The sequence below is a fragment of the Parasteatoda tepidariorum genome, chromosome 7 (assembly GCF_043381705.1).
Source record: "Parasteatoda tepidariorum isolate YZ-2023 chromosome 7, CAS_Ptep_4.0, whole genome shotgun sequence".
Classification (NCBI taxonomy): Eukaryota; Metazoa; Arthropoda; class Arachnida; order Araneae; family Theridiidae; genus Parasteatoda; species Parasteatoda tepidariorum.
The window spans coordinates 88,438,903-88,458,256 of NC_092210.1; the positions used below are offsets into that span (position 1 = coordinate 88,438,903).

At 28.8% G+C, this 19,354-nt stretch overlaps 1 protein-coding gene across 1 annotated transcript; it reads left to right on the plus strand.

Moving 5' to 3' along the window:
* Nucleotides 1-1,148: 1,148 nt before the first annotated feature.
* Nucleotides 1,149-13,849, plus strand: LOC107449235 (Cytochrome P450 18a1). The gene is made up of 6 exons (XM_016064711.3): nucleotides 1,149-1,566; nucleotides 2,467-2,588; nucleotides 4,916-5,330; nucleotides 6,859-7,123; nucleotides 8,453-8,625; nucleotides 9,878-13,849. The coding sequence occupies exons 1-6, from the start codon at nucleotides 1,170-1,172 to the stop codon at nucleotides 10,057-10,059; spliced, it is 1,554 nt and encodes a 517-aa protein (XP_015920197.2). The 5' UTR covers nucleotides 1,149-1,169; the 3' UTR covers nucleotides 10,060-13,849.
* Nucleotides 13,850-19,354: the final 5,505 nt, after the last annotated feature.

Consider the following 19,354-nt stretch of genomic DNA (forward strand, 5'->3'; position numbering starts at 1 on the left):
TATATATTATTAATGTAAGCACAGATAGTATAAGGCTTTTCCTAGATTAATACTACTTAAACATATCTTAGTATTGAAGGAATTAATTTAAAATTAGAAAATTGCTTATTGTTGCACAATTTTTCAAACTATTTAAGGGTAAGATATTTTATGTATTTTCAACAATTTTATGAATTTATACACATTAAATTATTAAATCATTAAACTATAAAATCTTGCATTGATAACATTGACTTGATTGAAATTCATTTTAAGTGCTATAAATAACATTCAGAGATAATTTTATCTTTATTATGATATTTGAAATCTGAGTGAAATAATTTAGTGACAAAATCTATAATCAGTCCATAAGTAGTCGAGAAATTTCAATTTATTTATGAAGAGGGGGTACAAAATAAGATTTATACTTCTGAAAGTCATTTTTATATCATTCCTAAAATTTCACAGGAATATGTTTTTAAAAAAATAATAAATAACGTCTAACAACATACATTCCTGATTAAAATTGTATGGTGAGGGTAATTCGAAAGTTTATTATAGTATATTAAATTCTATCCAATTAATTATAAAATGTTACAGGAATTTTAAAAAAACAAAATGATGTCTGACAACATACATTCCTGATTAAAATTGTATGGTGAGGGAAATTCGAAACTTTAATTATAGTATATTAAATTCTATCCAATTAATTATAAAATGCTACAGGAATATGTTTAAAAAAACAAAATAATGTCTGACAATATACATTCCAGATTAAAATTGTAGGGTGTGGGAAATTCGAAAGTTTATTACATTATATTAAATTCTATCCAATTAATTATAATAATTAATTAACAATAAATTTAAAAAAAATTGCAAACGATATCTTTGTTTTTTGAAATAATTCAAGACAGGAAAAAATTAAACGCAAAAAACTAAAATGAAAATGTGAAATAAAAAATATAATAAACTTGAATAAAAAGTAAAAATAAAAAATGATAATAATGAAAAAACCGTAGTTGAAAACTAGCTTTCCGCTTTTATGAGGTCAACCAAACTTTAGTGGAGAGAGCCCAGAAGAGGGTAGGGTGGGAGGCGGCGCCTCGACCCCTGTTTTGTCCAATAGTAGGGCAGCCGGCCAACCCCGCCATATTCCCTGCCTCCTTTATAAAATCGATATTCTTGATGTGATGAGGAATACTCACACTATAGCAATGCTCCCCATCCTATCATTCCTATCTCTTTTCCTCGACCCCTGTATATTTCTGTCAACAGGGGTATTCTTTTTGGTTCGGCGATTGGTATTACGCTACTTAAAAACCCATCGCCTTAGTTATGAACCTCCGAAAGGACCCTCGGGTAAAATGCATCATAGAATGATATACGGGTACCTCAATGAAATTGGAAAATATGGACATATGCAATTTGCAGAATTGGCGAAACAATACGGACCCATTTACGAAATTCGCTTGGGACAAAAAAGAGTGGTTGTGTTAAATGAGTATAACCTCATCAGGCAAGCATTTCGGTTAGAAGCTTTCTCAGGTCGACCGGACACTGCATTAACGGAATTGCTAAAAGGACGGGGTGAGTTCTCTTTCTATCTGTATTAAGATTGTGATATTCTAATTTTTTAAAATAAAACTGTCGACTATATTTTAAAAATGCAACGTTGGAACGCTTACGGCGATCATTATCAGCCATGGTAAATTACGAACGATTTAAAATTGCGAGTATAATTAAAAACAATCATTTTTTTTTAATACGACAAAATCGAGAGAGTGGATCAATTTCATTTCGATAACAAAAATACAGATCAATGAAAAAACGGAATAAAAAAAAAGATGTAAATCAGTAGAGTTAGAAAAATATTGCAATATTTCGCGAAACATTGCTATTTAAATTCCGATATTGCCTAGCATTACTGCATATAAAATAGTTTGCATTTTTTTTTTACATGGTATAACACAAATGATGTGAGTTATCACGAGTTTACCTAGATATTATCGCACATGATTGCGGAATTATTGCAAATTTAGCAAAGTTAAATTCTCAATTTAAAGGCTATTTCGTGTTAAAAATTCTTCAAAAAAAATAATGATATTTGTTCATTCATTGTTTCATTTTCATGAACTAGTACTTTGAAAAAATAAATCAAATCTAAGCTCTCTGAGAAAAATATAAAAATAAAAATTGAGACTTGTGATCTATGAGTTAATGAGTTTACTTACAATAATATAATTTTATTAAAACGCAAACTTTCCCTGTAGTCAGCGTAAATGCAATATTTTTATGCATTTTAATTCGAAATTATGAATTTTACTTCAATTTCAATATGTATTACCCCAACAATATCGTTTTCACCTTCTTTTTTTTTAAGTGTAATTTTTTAAACTGTAATATTAAAAAAATCCCTGACTTATATGCAGAAAAGTAAGTTAGAATTGGATTTAAGTTTCATGTTGACATGTAGTTATTTTTATGTAGGTATTATAAATTCAACTGGACCATTATGGGAAGAGCAGAGAAATTTTTTGCACAGTATGTTGAGGAATTTCGGTGCCAAAAATTCAGGCAAAAACAGAATTCCAATGGAGAGAAATATACAGGTATGTGGTTTTTTTTATTTTGTATTAATTTTACAATATTCAGAAATAACTTTAGATATACGTACGAATCCCCGTGTTATGAAATATAAAAAAATATTTTTTTTTCTTTTTTTTAAATTGAAATTTCGTAAGATGGAGTAAAAGAATTTTGTTGATTTTCATTGTTAAATATTTCATTACAAAATAACAGTCGACTGATAAAATTTATAATTATTCTCTGAAAATGTTTGCATTAAAACGAATACCTTCTGCAAATCCAAATAAATCTTATTGCAAAAGATATTTTTAAAAAATCAAGTATTAATTAACATAAAGCAATTATTTGTGTGTGATTAAAATGATTGTTTTCATTTGGAAATTTATAAAATGAAAACTGAGTTCAATTTCCCACCCTATCCAGAGCAAATTTCTCGTCTGCAATCTGAGAACCGAAAAAAAAAAATTTTTAATTATGTATTACAATTATTAATTTTAAAAATAAATTAAGCTATTCATTTGAAGTGATTATTTAACTTCACAGATTATTATTTTTTTTCTTAGAATTATATGAGAGGAACACTTTCTAAACACAATATTTCTTTTCTGTAAATTTAATTAAAATTAAGTAAAAAAATGTTCTAAACCAATAAGGGCATTTAAAAAAAAAGTAAATTTTCAAGTCTCTGAAAAACACGTCATTAAAAATCCACGAGGTATTTAAATTAAATTAATCTTAAAAACATTTTAAATAACGTTCTTAAGCAAATTAAATGTGTCTGAAAAACGCGACTCTAAAAAACATTATTTTCTCTTAATTTGATATTGGTGTTCAGAATATGTAATTCTCTTAATCACTATAATCTCGTGAAGTGGAGACGTGAGTTAATTCCTTTGGGGCCTAGAGTCTAGGGCGTGTATAGGGAGGAAATCTCTTCCGCATCTCTGTGTACCTATTCACCATAATACGCGTGCTTCAGGGTTTTTTTTCTTTCTTTTTTTTTATTCATCGTATGAAGAGGTGGAGGAGAGAAGCAGCATGAATATAAAAAAGGTACCCTCTTCAGAGAGATGGAATGACGTAAGGAAGGAAGGAAGGAGGAAGCGGGTCTTCAGGGAAATAGGGGAAAGTGTTACAGTGAGGTGTCCCACTGTTGAAGGCGGAAGGAACTAGATCAAGGACGAATAAGAGTTCAACGACCTCTGACAGTCGATGATTTGGGTACGATCCTATCGTGAATAATTCTCGATGATTTCACTTCCCCCAATTCACATTTTTTTTATTTAGTTTAAAAGGCAAAATGCATAGTTTTTCTGTTTATGATTCGTACGTACAAGAATCGAACAAAAAGGTGTTTTGTTCTTATTTGCACTAACTCTATGTGTAAGATATAAGAGGCATAAGAATATGTTCTATTCTTGCGTCTTTATAAAAATGCTTGGTTTATTAATTATTATAATGACATAATTCTAAAAATAATTAATTTTAGGATTTATGCCATTATTTAATACCTGGATTGCACGAAACTTTTTCACCTGAAGGCTACAGTTAATTGCAGCATCTTAGGGGGTGCAGTTTATTTACTACCTTACAGCACGCAACTTAAGTTTTTCTCGTTTCTCCTTCTGATGTAATAATTCAGCTCCACAAGAATCTCACTTTTTAAATAGTATAGCTTTCGATTGTTTTTCAAACATCGGATTGGTGAGAGCAACAAGATTCATTTGAATTAATGATTAAAAGCTTTTTTCAAAAATAGATCTGCAAGGCAAGGAGCAGATAAATTACTCTACAAAATTATACCTACTTAATTACGACATATTTACTCCGTGCTTGCATTAAAATCAATTTTAAATGTTATTATAATAACACGATTTTTTAGACATCGTGGATGAAACTCAATCAAAAAATAATTTTACCTTATGATACGATCATATTGATATTACGAAATAAGTCTGGTTCACTTTAACCTCGGTTGATCAAAGTCTTAGCGCATTGATCGATGGAGAAAAAAAATTATACCTACTTAATTAAAACATGCTCGATGCTCGGATTAAAATCAATTTTAAATGTTATTATAATAACACGATTTTTACATCGTGGATGAAACTAAATCAAAAAATGATTTTACCTTACCATACGATCGTATTGATATTACGAAATAAGTCCGGTTCACTTTAACATCAGTTGATCAAAGTCTTAGCGTATTTATCGATGAAAGAAAAAAATAACATTAAAAAAAAGTAAACAAGTAAAGCCATCTAATGAATACTTATTAGCGATTAATTCATTAATGCTAGCAGTATTTATAAAAAATATAATTGTTTTCTTTTCTTCTTACATTCTATAGAATCAAGTGGATGAATTTTTGTCTGAAATGTATGAAACAAGAGGTGCTCCTATTCGCATCCGGCCCAAACTTACAAGAGGCGTGAGTAATGTGGTTGGATTGATGCTTATGAACAAAACATTCGAAACCGCCACAGAAGATTTCCAACGTATGGTGTTACTGATCGAAGAAGGATTCACTCTTCTGACAACAGCCATTCCTGTCAACTATATTTCCTTTTTACGGTACATACCCTTCTGGAATCACGGTTACATTAAAATGAAGCAGAATAAAGCTGAAACGGAGGCATATTTCGCAAAGATTGTAGAGGAACACAAAAGGACATTCGATCCCAATAATATCAGAGATTTCATCGATGCCTTCCTTCTTGAAAAACAAAAGGCTGAGAATGAACAGAAAGAGAATTTTTTCACAGGTAATTATTTTCTTCTTACATAATTGAGTCACAAGCAAAACTGATTGTTAGTCTATTAGTCTTACTGCAGATAGCGTTAAATAAATTATCAATGCATTTATTTTGTTTCTAACTGGTAGACCTTAAAAAGCCTTTGAAATCAGCCGTTTTGTTCTTGCCATGCGCAATCAAACATTGAAATATCACAATTATTGCTGCTCTTATTTCCAAAATTGACTCAGGATATAAAAAGTTCAGACAAACGGTAGCTGGTTGCTTTGTAAACTGCTGCAAGGCTTTCGCATTGCTGACATAAAATATCCCCAGTGAAAAGCAGATAAAGGATTTAACATTTCTTGCTGGTCACTTCAATAGAAGTTTGTGGTTTAAACGATGATCCGCACGTAACTTAACTGTAGTTTAATATAATATCATTGTTGAAATCTTTTACAAAGGCGAGTTAACCCAGTTTTCTCATTCAAAATTACAAGGATACATACGAAAGGAAACTTTATTGCCTGTAATTCAGAGTAGGAATGTTTTACCTTTAATGGGGATAATGAAGTAAAATAGATGTTGCTTGCATTATCATTATTTTTTAATTTTGAATATCAACATGCTTTATTTATTGTTTGACCATTGTTGCAATTTAATACTGAAATTTGCATTTAACTTTTCTGCAAAATTATTTTGTTATGCGCTTTAAATTTGTTACTGCTCGTTGCTACTTTCATTTAAGAGAACTGCCAATTTCGTGTACGAGAAATTCTTTATTTACGATAAATAATTAAGTTTAAAAAGGATAAACACATGCATTTTTTCAGTTAAACTCAAAATACACCCTTATTTTACACAATTTATAAATTTATTAAACAGCAGCTTTTGAAAATTATTAGAATAGCGTAAAATGAAAATAAAACTTTACTAAGCTTTTTTAAAAATACATTATTTTTAGAATCGATAAAAAATTTCATTATTTATTCTTTAAATTAGTTTTTTTTTAAACTAAATGAAAGATATCAAAAATTGTTTGGGTTTTAAATTGTTTTACAGAATTAGTTTGAAAGTTGCGCAAATCTGAAATTAACAACTATGCATTCGTCTAAACCAATTACCTATGTCAGTTTATTTTAAGCTAAATATTGTTAGAAACTTCAAATCTCTCTTAAAGATTAAATTTTGAGAGGTACTAAAAATAATTAGCTTAATAAAACTAATTTGAGAGCTGAGTCGATGAAGTTTCTGACATTTTTATGAATTTAAACGAATTAGCTTTAGAGTTTATGCTTCAGCATTAGGGGAAAAAATTATCTCACATGTTTTCATTTCCTGTCCACAAGCTTCCAATGGGAAAAACCTAGAAATTCATTGAAACATTTCGCGTAATAGCGTTAAAACTCTGTTTGAATTTGCTTCTGAAACAGAGGCTGTATGTTCCCAAATGTACTTCTATTTCGGAAACACTCAATGATATCGTAATTTAAAGAGTTGGATAAGAATATTTTCCTTTCCAAAATGCCACATCTTTAATTGTGTGCTGTATTTTCAGAGAAACAGCTTCTTCAAGTGTTGGGAGACATTTACAGCGCAGGTTTAGAGACGGTTACTTCCACTTTGGAATGGACGATTGTCTTTCTTTTAAGGCATCCCGAAGTTCAAGAGCGTGTACATGAAGAGATTGATGATATTATAGGACAGGACAGAAAACCAGATTTGAGTGATATGTCTCACTTGCCTTATACTGAAGCCATGCTTTTGGAAGTGCAGAGGATAGCTACTGTTATTCCTCTCGGAAATCCACATGCCTGTATACAGTAAGTAGTTTTTAATATTATTTTAGGATTTAAGTCACAGACACTGAATGTTTAGAATGTGTCATGACTCAGAGATATATGAAATACATTGGAGCTGCATTGAAAGTAAAATACTTATCTTAACTTTAACAAAGAATCACATGGAGCATACCAAGTATTTTAATAGTGACATTCATTTGCAGAAAAATATTAATTCTTAGGACAGTTTATACCATTGAAAGCTTCTTCTGTGAAGAAATGAATTTCATGGTGGACAAGATCTGTTTTTTTCCAGAGTGGACCATCTATCTTCACCATGTCATAACTTTCTGGAAAAAAAGAAAAAAATTTTTTCCACCTTATTGATTTGTCAAAACTTAGTGATCCTCAAATTTCAACAGGTAGCCATAAAATCGCCATTTTTTGCCAAAAATAGTGATTGGATATAAACCATTATTTTTCCTTGATTTTTGATTAGCGTCGATAGAAATTTCTTATATTTTAAGCTTAGGTAGAATATATTTAAGATAGGAACTTTGTGAAGGGAAACCTGAAACCAGTATAAGAAACTATAGGTACTAAGCTATAGGTTTAGTAGAAAAAAAACCTGTGTCAGTTGATATGAGGTGAAATCATTTGAAAATATAAAACCAAAATGAGTAGATTTATAGGATGATGAATTAATTGTTTTTTTACCTCTTTAGTATTTGAGTACCGAAGACAGTATACGGATATGATGAACTTATTAAAAAATGGGCAAATTCGGTGTAGCACTTCATTGTATCATGTACTTACTTCATATGGATGGAAAACTGTTTTAAAAGTAAGCGATTTCAAATGGGGACTTTAAAGTGTAGCAAAGATTATTATTATTACTTTAATCTCTCCTTGGCTCCTGCTGCTTTGCAATAAGTTCTATTTAAATGCATGCACGGGAATTAGATTTCCCTCAAAATAATAAAAAGAGGATTTAGTCATTTTGGGATCTAAGTAATATATGTATTGCGTTTTTGATGAAGCACACCAGAAATGTTTTTAAAAAATCTTAGAATATTCTTATTATAATCAGGAAGACTTAGTCTAATGTTTTTTTTTTAACACTAATCATACCATAACGGGTCAAAAGACCCCTTTTTGTATGTTGTACTGTATTGTATTGAAAAGTGTTGGTATGTTTAGTGTTAATTAAGAAAAAATTACGTTAATTCTAATTTTGAAATACTATGAGAAATCCATATCATAATAACACTGTTTATGCTGTTTTCTAACAGTCATGCAAAATTCAATACTTTCTAATCCAATATGAAATAAATTAAAAAAACCTAATTTTTGATTTTTATTTTCTTGCAGAAATGCTAAACTAGGAGGTTATCTCATAGAAAAAGGTACACATGTTATGTCTAATCTGTGGGCTGTACATATGGATCCAAACCTTTGGGACAAGCCTGACGAATTCAACCCAGAGCGTTTCCTAGTGAATGATCGTGTAGTGAAACCACCTTATTTTATGCCATTTTCTGTCGGTAAGATATCTTGACATTATTATTTTTTTATGTGCTTGATTATATATTTGAACAAGGTATAGGGCGCAAACTTTTTAAAATGTAGGAATTCGTTTTATTATTTAAAATAACTCTTTCATCCATGGTAAAAAAAAAACAGAGCTTGTTTTCAAATTAGAACGCGAGACTTGTAGTTCCGCTTTTTTCTTCTCATTGAACTTCAAGTCATGCTGAAACTTTCAACACTTATCAACTTTAAAATAAGGTGTCGCCTTGAATTTGGAATATGTATATTTAAAATATTCTACTTAAATTTGAAGGAAGTTTGAAATTCGTAGCTTCAATTTATATATAATTAAATATATATATAATAATTAGTATTAATAATGAAAAAGAAATCAATATTAAAATTGAAAATATTATTATTATTTTTTTTTAAAGAAATGCGCGTTGTGGGAAATGGTGAACTTAAAATAAAGTTAAGATACTTTTAAGGAAGTAAATAAAAAAAATTTCAGATCAAAGTATAATATTTTCAGTTATATCAAAAATATTACTTATCCAAATTCGCTTTTTTTTTTTTTTTTTTTTTTTTTTTTTTTNTTCCAATTGAGCTGTAACAATTTTCATTTACTTTTTTACTAGCACAACAGCTCCAAAAAAAAAAAAGGAAAAAAATAATACAAAATGTTACAAATTTAATTTTAAATAATTATAGTCAATATGAAGATATATTTTTAAACTGAATGATTTAAAATGAATTTTAAACTGTAAAGCTCAAAAAATTAAATTTCTAAACTTAATTCCAAATGAATAATTCAAAAGAAACCTTATTAGTAAAGTTTGGAAAATATCAAGTAATATCTTCATGGCATGCAGAAAGTTTAATATAATTTCTTATATTTATTTTTGTAAAAATTAAATTTAAAATAAAAATACTGAAATAATTAGCTTATACAAATAACATTTTATCCGCATCATATTTGAACCGTATCTCTAGATTTAGCAAAGGCAATAAATCAATAACAATATTTATGTATAACTGAGAAAATAAGAGGAAAACATTATTTTCATTATTGATACCGAAGTTACCTACCGATTCGAATCTGTGCATTTCAATTCATTGTGATTCGTTCAGTTATAATACAAAAATTTTTTGTTTGTGGTGCTGCCATCTGTGAATTTGATTTCATACTAATTAAAATATAATAAAATCTGTAACATTATTTTTTAAATTTAATAATAATATAAAATATATTTGTTTCTTTCTCAGGTCGAAGGATGTGTGTGGGGGACACTTTAGCCAGAATGGAAATCTTTCTTTTTATGGTTTCTTTGCTTCAAAAATTCAAATTGTGTGTCCCAGAAGGGCATGACCCTCCTTCCCGAGATGGCAACTGTGGGATTTCATTCACAGCAAATCCATTCACTGTGTGTGTTATTCCCAGAAACTGATCATAAATGGTGAAATCCAATTCAATATATGCCAATTGTTTCATTGTAAATCATCGGTGAGTCAAGTATCAAGTCATTGTCATCGGCTACCTTTATTAGCTGTGAAAAGAGTAGTTTCGACAGCATAGTTAATTTGATGTGAAAATATTAACTGCCATCCAGAAGTGAATATGATCAAGTCATATTTGCTTCAAACATCTTAGCGATTTTAAGCAAATTTTAGTCAATAATTTATTTATTTTTGAATACTAAGTTTGTTTTTACTTAAGTGGAAGCACTTGTTCTAACTTAAGTAAATACTTATTTAATATATTATAACGAAGTAATATTTTAAATTTTCACTGATATCTTCCTTTTAACATTAGAGTTAGTATTCACATATTATAGCACTTTTAACAGGTGTGAATATATTTAATAATTCTTTAAAAAGATATTTATTTTGAGTGCAATCTTTAGATTCCAAGACCAATTTATTACTTTGATTGTTCGAAGCGTCCTAATTTCTTTCCTTTTTCGCCATTTATATATTAATAACTTTCTCAGAACCTTTAATCTTTTTCACCCAAAAGTCAGTAAATGACTTTCAAAAATTGATTAAATGTATAACAAAATTAACTAGTTCCTTTGGAGATTTTTGATGATTATTATTTAACCTTATACTTTTTGCCGAAAAAGATAAAAGGAGCAATAATTTTTAAAAAAAAAGTACGTGGTTTTATTTAGATTTTACAATGCTAATTCGTGACGCCTTATTATCAGAATGGATTATGTCTCGTAATTTTTTTGCTGTCCATAATTTTAAAATCAGTGAAAAATAAAGTTTTTCGATTTCGTAAGTTAATACAAATACAGGGTTATTCATAATTCCCTCCGGGGTCTCGAAGCGTTATGGTATAAGGACGAAGACGAATATGGTAAAAAAAAAAAAAACATGAAATTATTCCGAAAGTATTCAAGTTTTAATTTAAGCAGTTGCCGGTAGATGGCAGTAACATGAACCACTGAAGCCAGTTGTAGTAAAGAAAAATGGCGTTTACAGGTGTAGGGAATTATAAATAACCCTGTATTGGAATGAGTATTTTTTGAATACATAAATTAGTTATAAAAAATTGTGCCATTAGTTGAGACGTTGTGTAAAATAGTGGTGTAAGTCGGTTCCTATGTAATAATTCATAATTTTTTTTTTTTTAATGAGTGCCACTAATACGTGTTCAAATAAAAATCGCACAGTCAATACATTCTTAAATATAGTCAATACAGAGTTGACATGAGAAAAATATTTGAGTTATCCAGATGCAAAGCAACTTTTTTTTTTTTAATGATGCTACTTTTTTTAAACCTTATGATTAAATTTTGACTATTTTCTTTTTACATTTTAGGTGTAATTGAATATTTTAATGTAATTATCTTCCAAAAAAAAAAAAAAAAAAAAAAAAAAAAAAAAAANAAAAAAAAACGAAACGTTACATCATATACAATAGTTTCAATTTGAACATATTTGCTGATATTGTTTTCACAGCCGCGCGACATCTTCTGTGAGTTTATATTGCTTAAGCTTGTTATGCAAATATTATGATAATTGTAAAAACTTTTACTGTAAATGTACTAGAGAAGTTGTACAGATTAATACCAATGGAAAGCCTTCTTTGCTTCCACTATGACGTCAGAACCGGTTCTCAGTCATTTTTTCATCTGAATGCGTATTTTATAAACATTTGCATAGTGTGACAAATTGGCAAAGGTGTTATTGTGGCAAGTAAGATAACCATATTCGAATACTGGAGATGATTAAATATTTATACTCTTTTTATTTCGAATTGCATTTTCCAATCAATTTTATTAATCAAAACGTTGCATTTAGCTCAATGCTTCTGACAAAATTCGAATCCTCGAACAAATTAAAATAATAAATTCTTGAATTTGACAGAATGGGGGTTCGTTCGCCTCCGAAATCGTCTGGAGCATTTCGCGAGAGAATGTTTCAAAAACAAATAAAATTTTGTGAAATTTCTGCATCCTTTCTCCCATTTATATCATATTTTTCTTATTTGTCCAAAAATCAGCGAGCAAGTTTTGCAACTAGGTCCCTCATTTACTTTTTTCAACAACTCGAAATAAACAAAACTTCCTATACATGACTATAATTTGAATGTAGATTTTTTCGTTCCTTGACTAACGCCACTTTTTTACTCAACGGCTTAATCACAAAAAATCAATTTACAGTGATTCCAACTGTACAATTATTCATGTGTACGCACAAATACATCAGATAAAAACCATAATGTATATTTTGTAAATATTGACATTCTGCCAGAGCTTATGTACATTTTTATCATTTTCATTCAGAGAATTTTTTTCCATTAATATTTCTTTATGTTTCTAAATATATATATTTATCAATGGAACAATGAAATTCAGTTTGAATTTTATGCAAATGTGCTTGAGAAGTTAAATTCAAGCAATGCTGTCTTCCATATTTCAAACAATAAGGAAGGGGCTGAAAGTTTAACATGCCGACAGATCAGATATATTAAATATGAAAGGCTTGGGGCAGTAAAATTATAAAAACCTCATTTTTAAACTCTTAGTTCAGAAAAGCATTTTTGGCAACGAAAACAAACATGATTTTTATGTTGACAATAAGATGTTTCTGTAATTGTGCTGTTGTCTAGTGGAAATTCTGGAAACTTAAGTGCCTGTTTAGAAGAACAGTTTGGTGTAATGCTGAAAGTGTGGCTTATCACTTTCGCCCCAGAGCCTTAATTTGTCTAGAAAAACTCACGGTACCTTCCTTATTTGTATATTTATGTTTTGCTTTCACAAAAAGAGGTAAATATAATTATGTTCAAGCAAGTTAAAATCGAAGTAATGCATTGATTGAGATATTGAAACAATTGATATTTTGTGCCAATATTACTAGCCGCAACAATGTTTAAAAATAACAGTACAAATTTTAGTCACTGTTTTGAAGTCAGCTATTTAAATCAAAAGTGTTTAGTACAAAATTGTGAGCATGAATAAGTATTTCTTCCTTAACATGAAAGAAAGCTTTAAAATTGACATGGTGTCCTAATGAATTAAGTAAATAATAAATAAACAAAGAAAATGGAGATGAAAATGTAGCGTCTGCTGCGTTCTGCTTAAGTGACAAGATCATTTATTCTTTCCAAAATTTAAAATTAATAACAAATTTCGTCAATAGATGGAGAGACTATTCGAGAAAAATAACGCAATTATTTCAAAAATTACCAGCATTCATGTCAAACAACGTGGTGAAGTCTGGAAGCAAAATTAACTGACACCCATGCAAATATTTCAGTTGGAATTTACTGATATGCAATAGAAAATTTAGTTTCATAGGTTTTCTGTTCAACAAAAGTTTAGACAAAATTTGAGACAGTATACAAAAAATTGATTAACTTTGAAATTTAGATAATTATATCATAATTTCTTAGGCAGAACGTTCAAAATCGTACAAATCCAACTCCTTCTATTTTCTTTTCTTAAAAGGGATTTTTCAAACCATCGATCATTTTTGGGACACCCTGTAAAGCACTATTTATTCAATGCTTTAATCTTATTCATGACCACAATGATTTCAATATTGATTAAACCAGCAATGTGTTCATTCCCCGACACATCATGAAAATGATGTATTTATGTTCCTTACCAGCTTCTTGTGATAGCGCTTGCTTTTTTTGTAAATAATTTTTTATGAAAGTGTGTGTCCATAAATGTAGACAAACTTATATTTGAATAAAGAAAAAAAAAGCTTCGATTTATATAGAAATCTTGTTTAATTCATTTATTTCAAACACGCTTTGTAAATAATGATAACGAGCGCAGTAAAAACGATCAATTTAAGCAAATTTCATATAAAAGAAATGGACCCGAATGTTTTATTTTTTAGTCATTTGTGCTATAAGTTTTTACCAATACAAAAAGGGGCAATGCGGCCTCTGAAAGTCCATATTTATTAAAAATGGAGCTCTACAGGATGGAACAACGAGTTTTGAGAGTTAAACACTGTCGAGTCAGTCTCTGGTCATGTAATATCCTATTTTGATGATAAAAATTTATTTTCTTCATACTATTCCTCTTTTTTTTTCTTCTTTTTCTTTTAAATCTGAGATTTTTGTCTACAAGCCTTCAACTACTTATGCCTTGAAAGATGAACTTAAGCACTCTATAAAACAAATCCAATCACAATTATGCCAAAAGATTATTGACAAATTCGATAACAGAATGCGTTTGCTCAAGCGAAACTGTTAGGGCAATTTATTAAATATGTTATTCTACAGGTATATATAGACCTATATTCCATACTTTACTGAGAATCAAAGGTAAAAAAAGAAAGAAAGATAATTATAGACGACATGTAATTTCTATCGAAATTACCTCTTGCATGCATTTTGTGACTCCTTTTAGTTAATTTTAAGTTAATTTAATTTTTGTCATAAGTTACAAATTTAAACTTCGTTAAGAGATAGATTTTGAATGAATTCACATGAATTATTAGAGCAGTAAGCAGTGAGATTTTCAATGTTATTTGAGGAAGAAGAAGATCCTAAATCAAAATAAGCAAGTCAACCCATAAGTATTTATTATTTATAGATATGCATATACGATTATCGATGCGTAAGATGGTTAGAAATTTATATTTAAGCAAAGAGAAGAAACAAAAACGTTATCGAAATAATTCGTTAGACAGCATTTTCATTCTTTCTTGCTTAAAAATATTGATTTGCGACGCTTTATATGATTACTTTTTTGACAATGATTCAGATTTGAATCAATGAAGAGTGATCCTAACGGAACATTTATGTAATTGACGCATTAATTCATTTATGTAATTAATTTGTATACATGGGTGCAATATACAAATCATCAACAATTTTCAAATACAAACCGCCGGCTGCCGAAATATATTCCCGGTAGTAGATGAATCATGGGTTAGAGTTCCCTAAAAGGTTTTCCTTTCTGTGTTACACAGAAAATTACTTAAAAATTTCTCCACGAAGGCGAGTTTTTCCAAATGCCTGATTCAAGTTCTTTCGTGTTCTGAGCTTTGTTCAAAATTCATGGTTACGGGGTGGAGCACTGGTAATCGCAAATCCCAGATAAAATTCAACTCAATAAATTTAAAACAAAGAAAAATGTAGAATGGTGTAAACACAATGAAACCTCACGTTACGGACACTCCTATAAAACGGACGCCCCTCTTTATGAACATTTTTTTGAAATCCCTGTGAATAAACCATTATGTACCTTCTCCGAATTATATATATATATATATACACGGGCAAGCCTGCTTGGTGAAACCGAGCAAATTCAAGGCATAGTGTGCGTTTCTTGTTTTTCAGTGGCGCCATCTATGGCCAAGCATTCGACTTCTGGCACATATATATTAATATATCTATACATATGTTAAATTTCTTCATCGATTCTTTATGCATTTTAATTGTTGAGTCTAAATAAATATCAATGTAAACAATTTAAGACGTTAGCCTTCGCTATTAGTGTACCCTTCCCGTAAACGGACAACTTTTTCGGTCCTTATAGTGTCAGTTTAACCGAGGTTTCATTGTATTTCTAGTATAAAATGTAATTCTAGCTCTGAATTCCTTTATTTACTTTTTAGTATAATTTAATTAATCTTTTTTTTTTTTTTGCAGTTTAAACAAACTGCACTCATTTTGTACTTTTACCCTCGCGAAAAAAAAGATATCATGATTTGCGGTCATGTCATCCGTAGTACATGTATCAGAAAGGAACATAGATTAGTAGGATTTACGTTTCTAATAATAACCTTCTACAGTCATGAAATTAAAAATCATATCTATGATTAGGTTATCTCCAGACAGTGAGATTCCAACTAAACAGCTTCGCTAAACAAATGAAACATTTTATCACCATTACTTCTACTACTGCTTCAAAGATGCCAACTAAGCTGATTAGTAGTTGCCCCTGAGAAGAGACACCCACTTAATTTTGCTGAACTACTGAAATTGAATTAGATTATTATTTATCAGAAATATTCCAGGTAGATATCTAGAATTGAGTGAATAAGCGTGTGTCATATGATAATTAATTTGAAAGCGACTTAAAACATTTATTAAAATAGTCCATGGTTTGAATTTCATACGAATAGTTTTCAAATCCGTATCGTTACTATAAGTTAGCGATATAAATAATTTTAGCCTCTGTTTATGAATCGTTTAAGCCAATTTTGGGCTATAATGTGTAATTATAATAATATTCAAACTGAGAAATACTGAAATTTGAAAATGTGAATAAGTTCATGCCCGATCAAAGTAGAAAATTTTATACAGAGATTGGCATAAATTATAATAAATATGCAATATGTTTGCGTGAAATTGTTGGACAACAATCAAAATGTATTTCTTATCTTTTGAAAAATTTAAGTTTTCAATATTCTATGCAATTATTCTAAATTCATACTTTAGGAAATTTTAATGCAAATGAAACTTCAAAATTAGCTTTTATAGAATGAAAACTATATTCAATTTTGTACTTGTCTAAAAATTTTACTTTGATGATATGGAACGCGAAGTAATCAAAAAATATTTTTGTATTGTTTGATAAATTAACACTTTTTTTCTTTAATTTTCTAAATGTAATATTCCGAGTTTCGAATCCCATTGATTTCCATTAAAATAAAATTTCACAACTATACATTCTGGATTGAAAATAATATAATTCTATTTGGAAAAAAATGAAAAAATTTCAATTTTGTTCCAAATTGAAAATACGTTTGATGATTGTATCAATATAAAAATTTTTTTATCAGTTTAATAATTTCAAATTTTTCACATTTTATAAGAATATTATAAAAAATTTAAATTAGACAATATCTTATAAAATGAAAACTAGCTAATCTAAATTAAAACCAACATAAAAATAAACCAACTCCAGCAACAAAAATATTTCCAATTTAGTATCGGATAGAAAATATGTATCCGAGAATTGTATATCTAACAATCAAAATTTATTTCTTGTTATTTGCTGAATTTAAATTTTTAATCTCTCTGAAAATATTATCTAAAATTTTGAATATGTAAACTGTAATACTGATTATTCTAAGAACAAAAACTGACATGAAAAGAATTTCAATTTTCATATATTAAATATTTGACGATCAAAATATGCATAGTTTTTTTTCTTCATCTTTTGAGTAAAGCAAAACTATTTTTGCAAATATTTATTTCAAATATAATATTATTCAATTTCTTATGCAAATAAAATTCAAAGCTAGTTAATCTAAGATAAAATAAAAATTTCACTTTCAGAAAAGCACATTAAGTTTGCGTCGCTCAAAATATGGATATTTCTTTATCATTTTAAAGGTTTTAAATATATTCAATCGCTGTTTTTCAAATATTTATTCCAAGTTTTAAGTTAGTCAAATTCTTATGCAAATAAAATTCAAAACTGGCTGTCCTGGATTACATCATTTAAAACGTTAAAACTCGTTATTCTCTAGAGTACAGCAGCATTCTGACACAAAAAGGAACAGCGTCGTAAATTAAATGATACAACTGCACGTTTACTTTGACTCTTCGCCAGTTTCAGAAACAACTTGGATACAAAATTACCTACTTTTAACATTGCAACATTTGCCCTCATCACTTATTCAGAAAGTTGACCGCTTTCAAAGTCGGAATGTTTGGAGACTTGAACCTTTGACCGCGTATACTGTCAAGGTGCAGTTCACACGTAGGCGCGCGCCGAGATCAGGAGGTTAAGGTACGTAAATAATTAATTCCCTGCTATATATACTAATCTCGTTGTCGAATGGAAACTATTTATTTGCGCCAAATTTTAATTCAATTAAAACATACTTAATATGGAATCATTTCATACTTAATATGGAATAAATTATGAATTTGTTATGATTCCATACCATACATATGTGGGTGCATGAAAAAAAAAATCATTTACAACTTTTTTTCCACTAAAATAGACATATTAAATGCGCAAACGGCAATTTTTTTTTATAAAAACATTAACATCTTAAATTACTTAACAGCTTTCCATTTTTTTTTTTCATTACATTTTTATTCCCACGAAAAAGTTGTGACTAAATTAAAAACGAAAATAATACATAAAAATCTTAAAGTTATTTATAAATACATGAATTGTTTTTTATTAATATTAAATACAACATCATACTTATTTTTTGAATATCAGAAAATTGCTTATAAATAAACTTGATGATAATTAAATGGTTTATAATTAATAATGGGCAAATGTTAAAAATAGCGCTAAAATTTGGGACAAAAGAATTATTTCATATTTGATAATCATTTTAATTTTTTAAAAAAAACTAACAAATACTAACTAGTTAAAAAAGAATTGTTGAGAAAAAAATAACAATTTACAAATAAAAAACCGCAGTTTTTCCCCCCACTGATATCATTGTCTCTAATCATTATTCGGAACAAAGAAGCAGGTAGTTTAGTGTAAGCATTGTCAAATCCATTATTCATCAAAAAAAATTGAAATAAAACTCCAATCATATTTTGCAAGTATGTGGGAAAATAACGCTGGTATCTCTATAAAATAACAAATTTTGTGCAAAAATATGTATTAGAATATTTTTTTTCCTTCTTATAGTTAGCTCGTGATACTATCAGCAGTACTTAATTTATCTTTCGAACGGAATCGAGTTTGGCATGCATGTGATGTGATAAAATAATAATAAATAAATAAAAAATGCACGTAACGACCAGAAAAATGCAAGATTTTTTTAAATATATATTTTGATAGTATAATTCAAATTAAAATTATACTTACAAGACATATCAAAAGTTAAAAAAAAAACTTCATTTAAAAATTGCGCACTAACGCACTTGTAAACGGCAAGTGTAAACACTTTCTCTCCAAACGCGTAATTAGTAGGAGAAATATAACCGCTAATTAGGAAGGGTAACAATTTATTTATTCATTTATTTATATACTTTTTGTTCTCTCTTGAATGAGATTATTTAACAAATCTTAGATGCTTTCGTATCACTGATTTCAAATCTGCTGTCGGGCTCTCTCTCTGAACTACATTTTTTGAATAACGTTTTCAGTTTATTTTTTGTTGAAATGTACAAGTTTAAAAAAGTAATACATAGCAGAAGGTCGAATAAATGTTGCGACAAACATCTAGTGGATTAAGGACACATCATCGAAAGTAAAAATGCATGGGAACCTATGACCGGAAACGTCGTCATACGCCACAACGGGCGCTTTCTTATTATAAACTGTTTCTTCGTGTGCTTCTAAA

Bases quoted from the DNA above. Each gene is read 5' to 3' on its own strand.
- LOC107449235 (XM_016064711.3), top strand. From the start codon at position 1,170: ATGAGGAATACTCACACTATAGCAATGCTCCCCATCCTATCATTCCTA. The intron at 7,124-8,452 runs GTAAGTAGTTTT...ATTTTCTTGCAG, and splicing joins AATCCACATGCCTGTATACA to AAATGCTAAACTAGGAGGTT. The intron at 8,626-9,877 runs GTAAGATATCTT...TTTCTTTCTCAG, and splicing joins TTTTATGCCATTTTCTGTCG to GTCGAAGGATGTGTGTGGGG.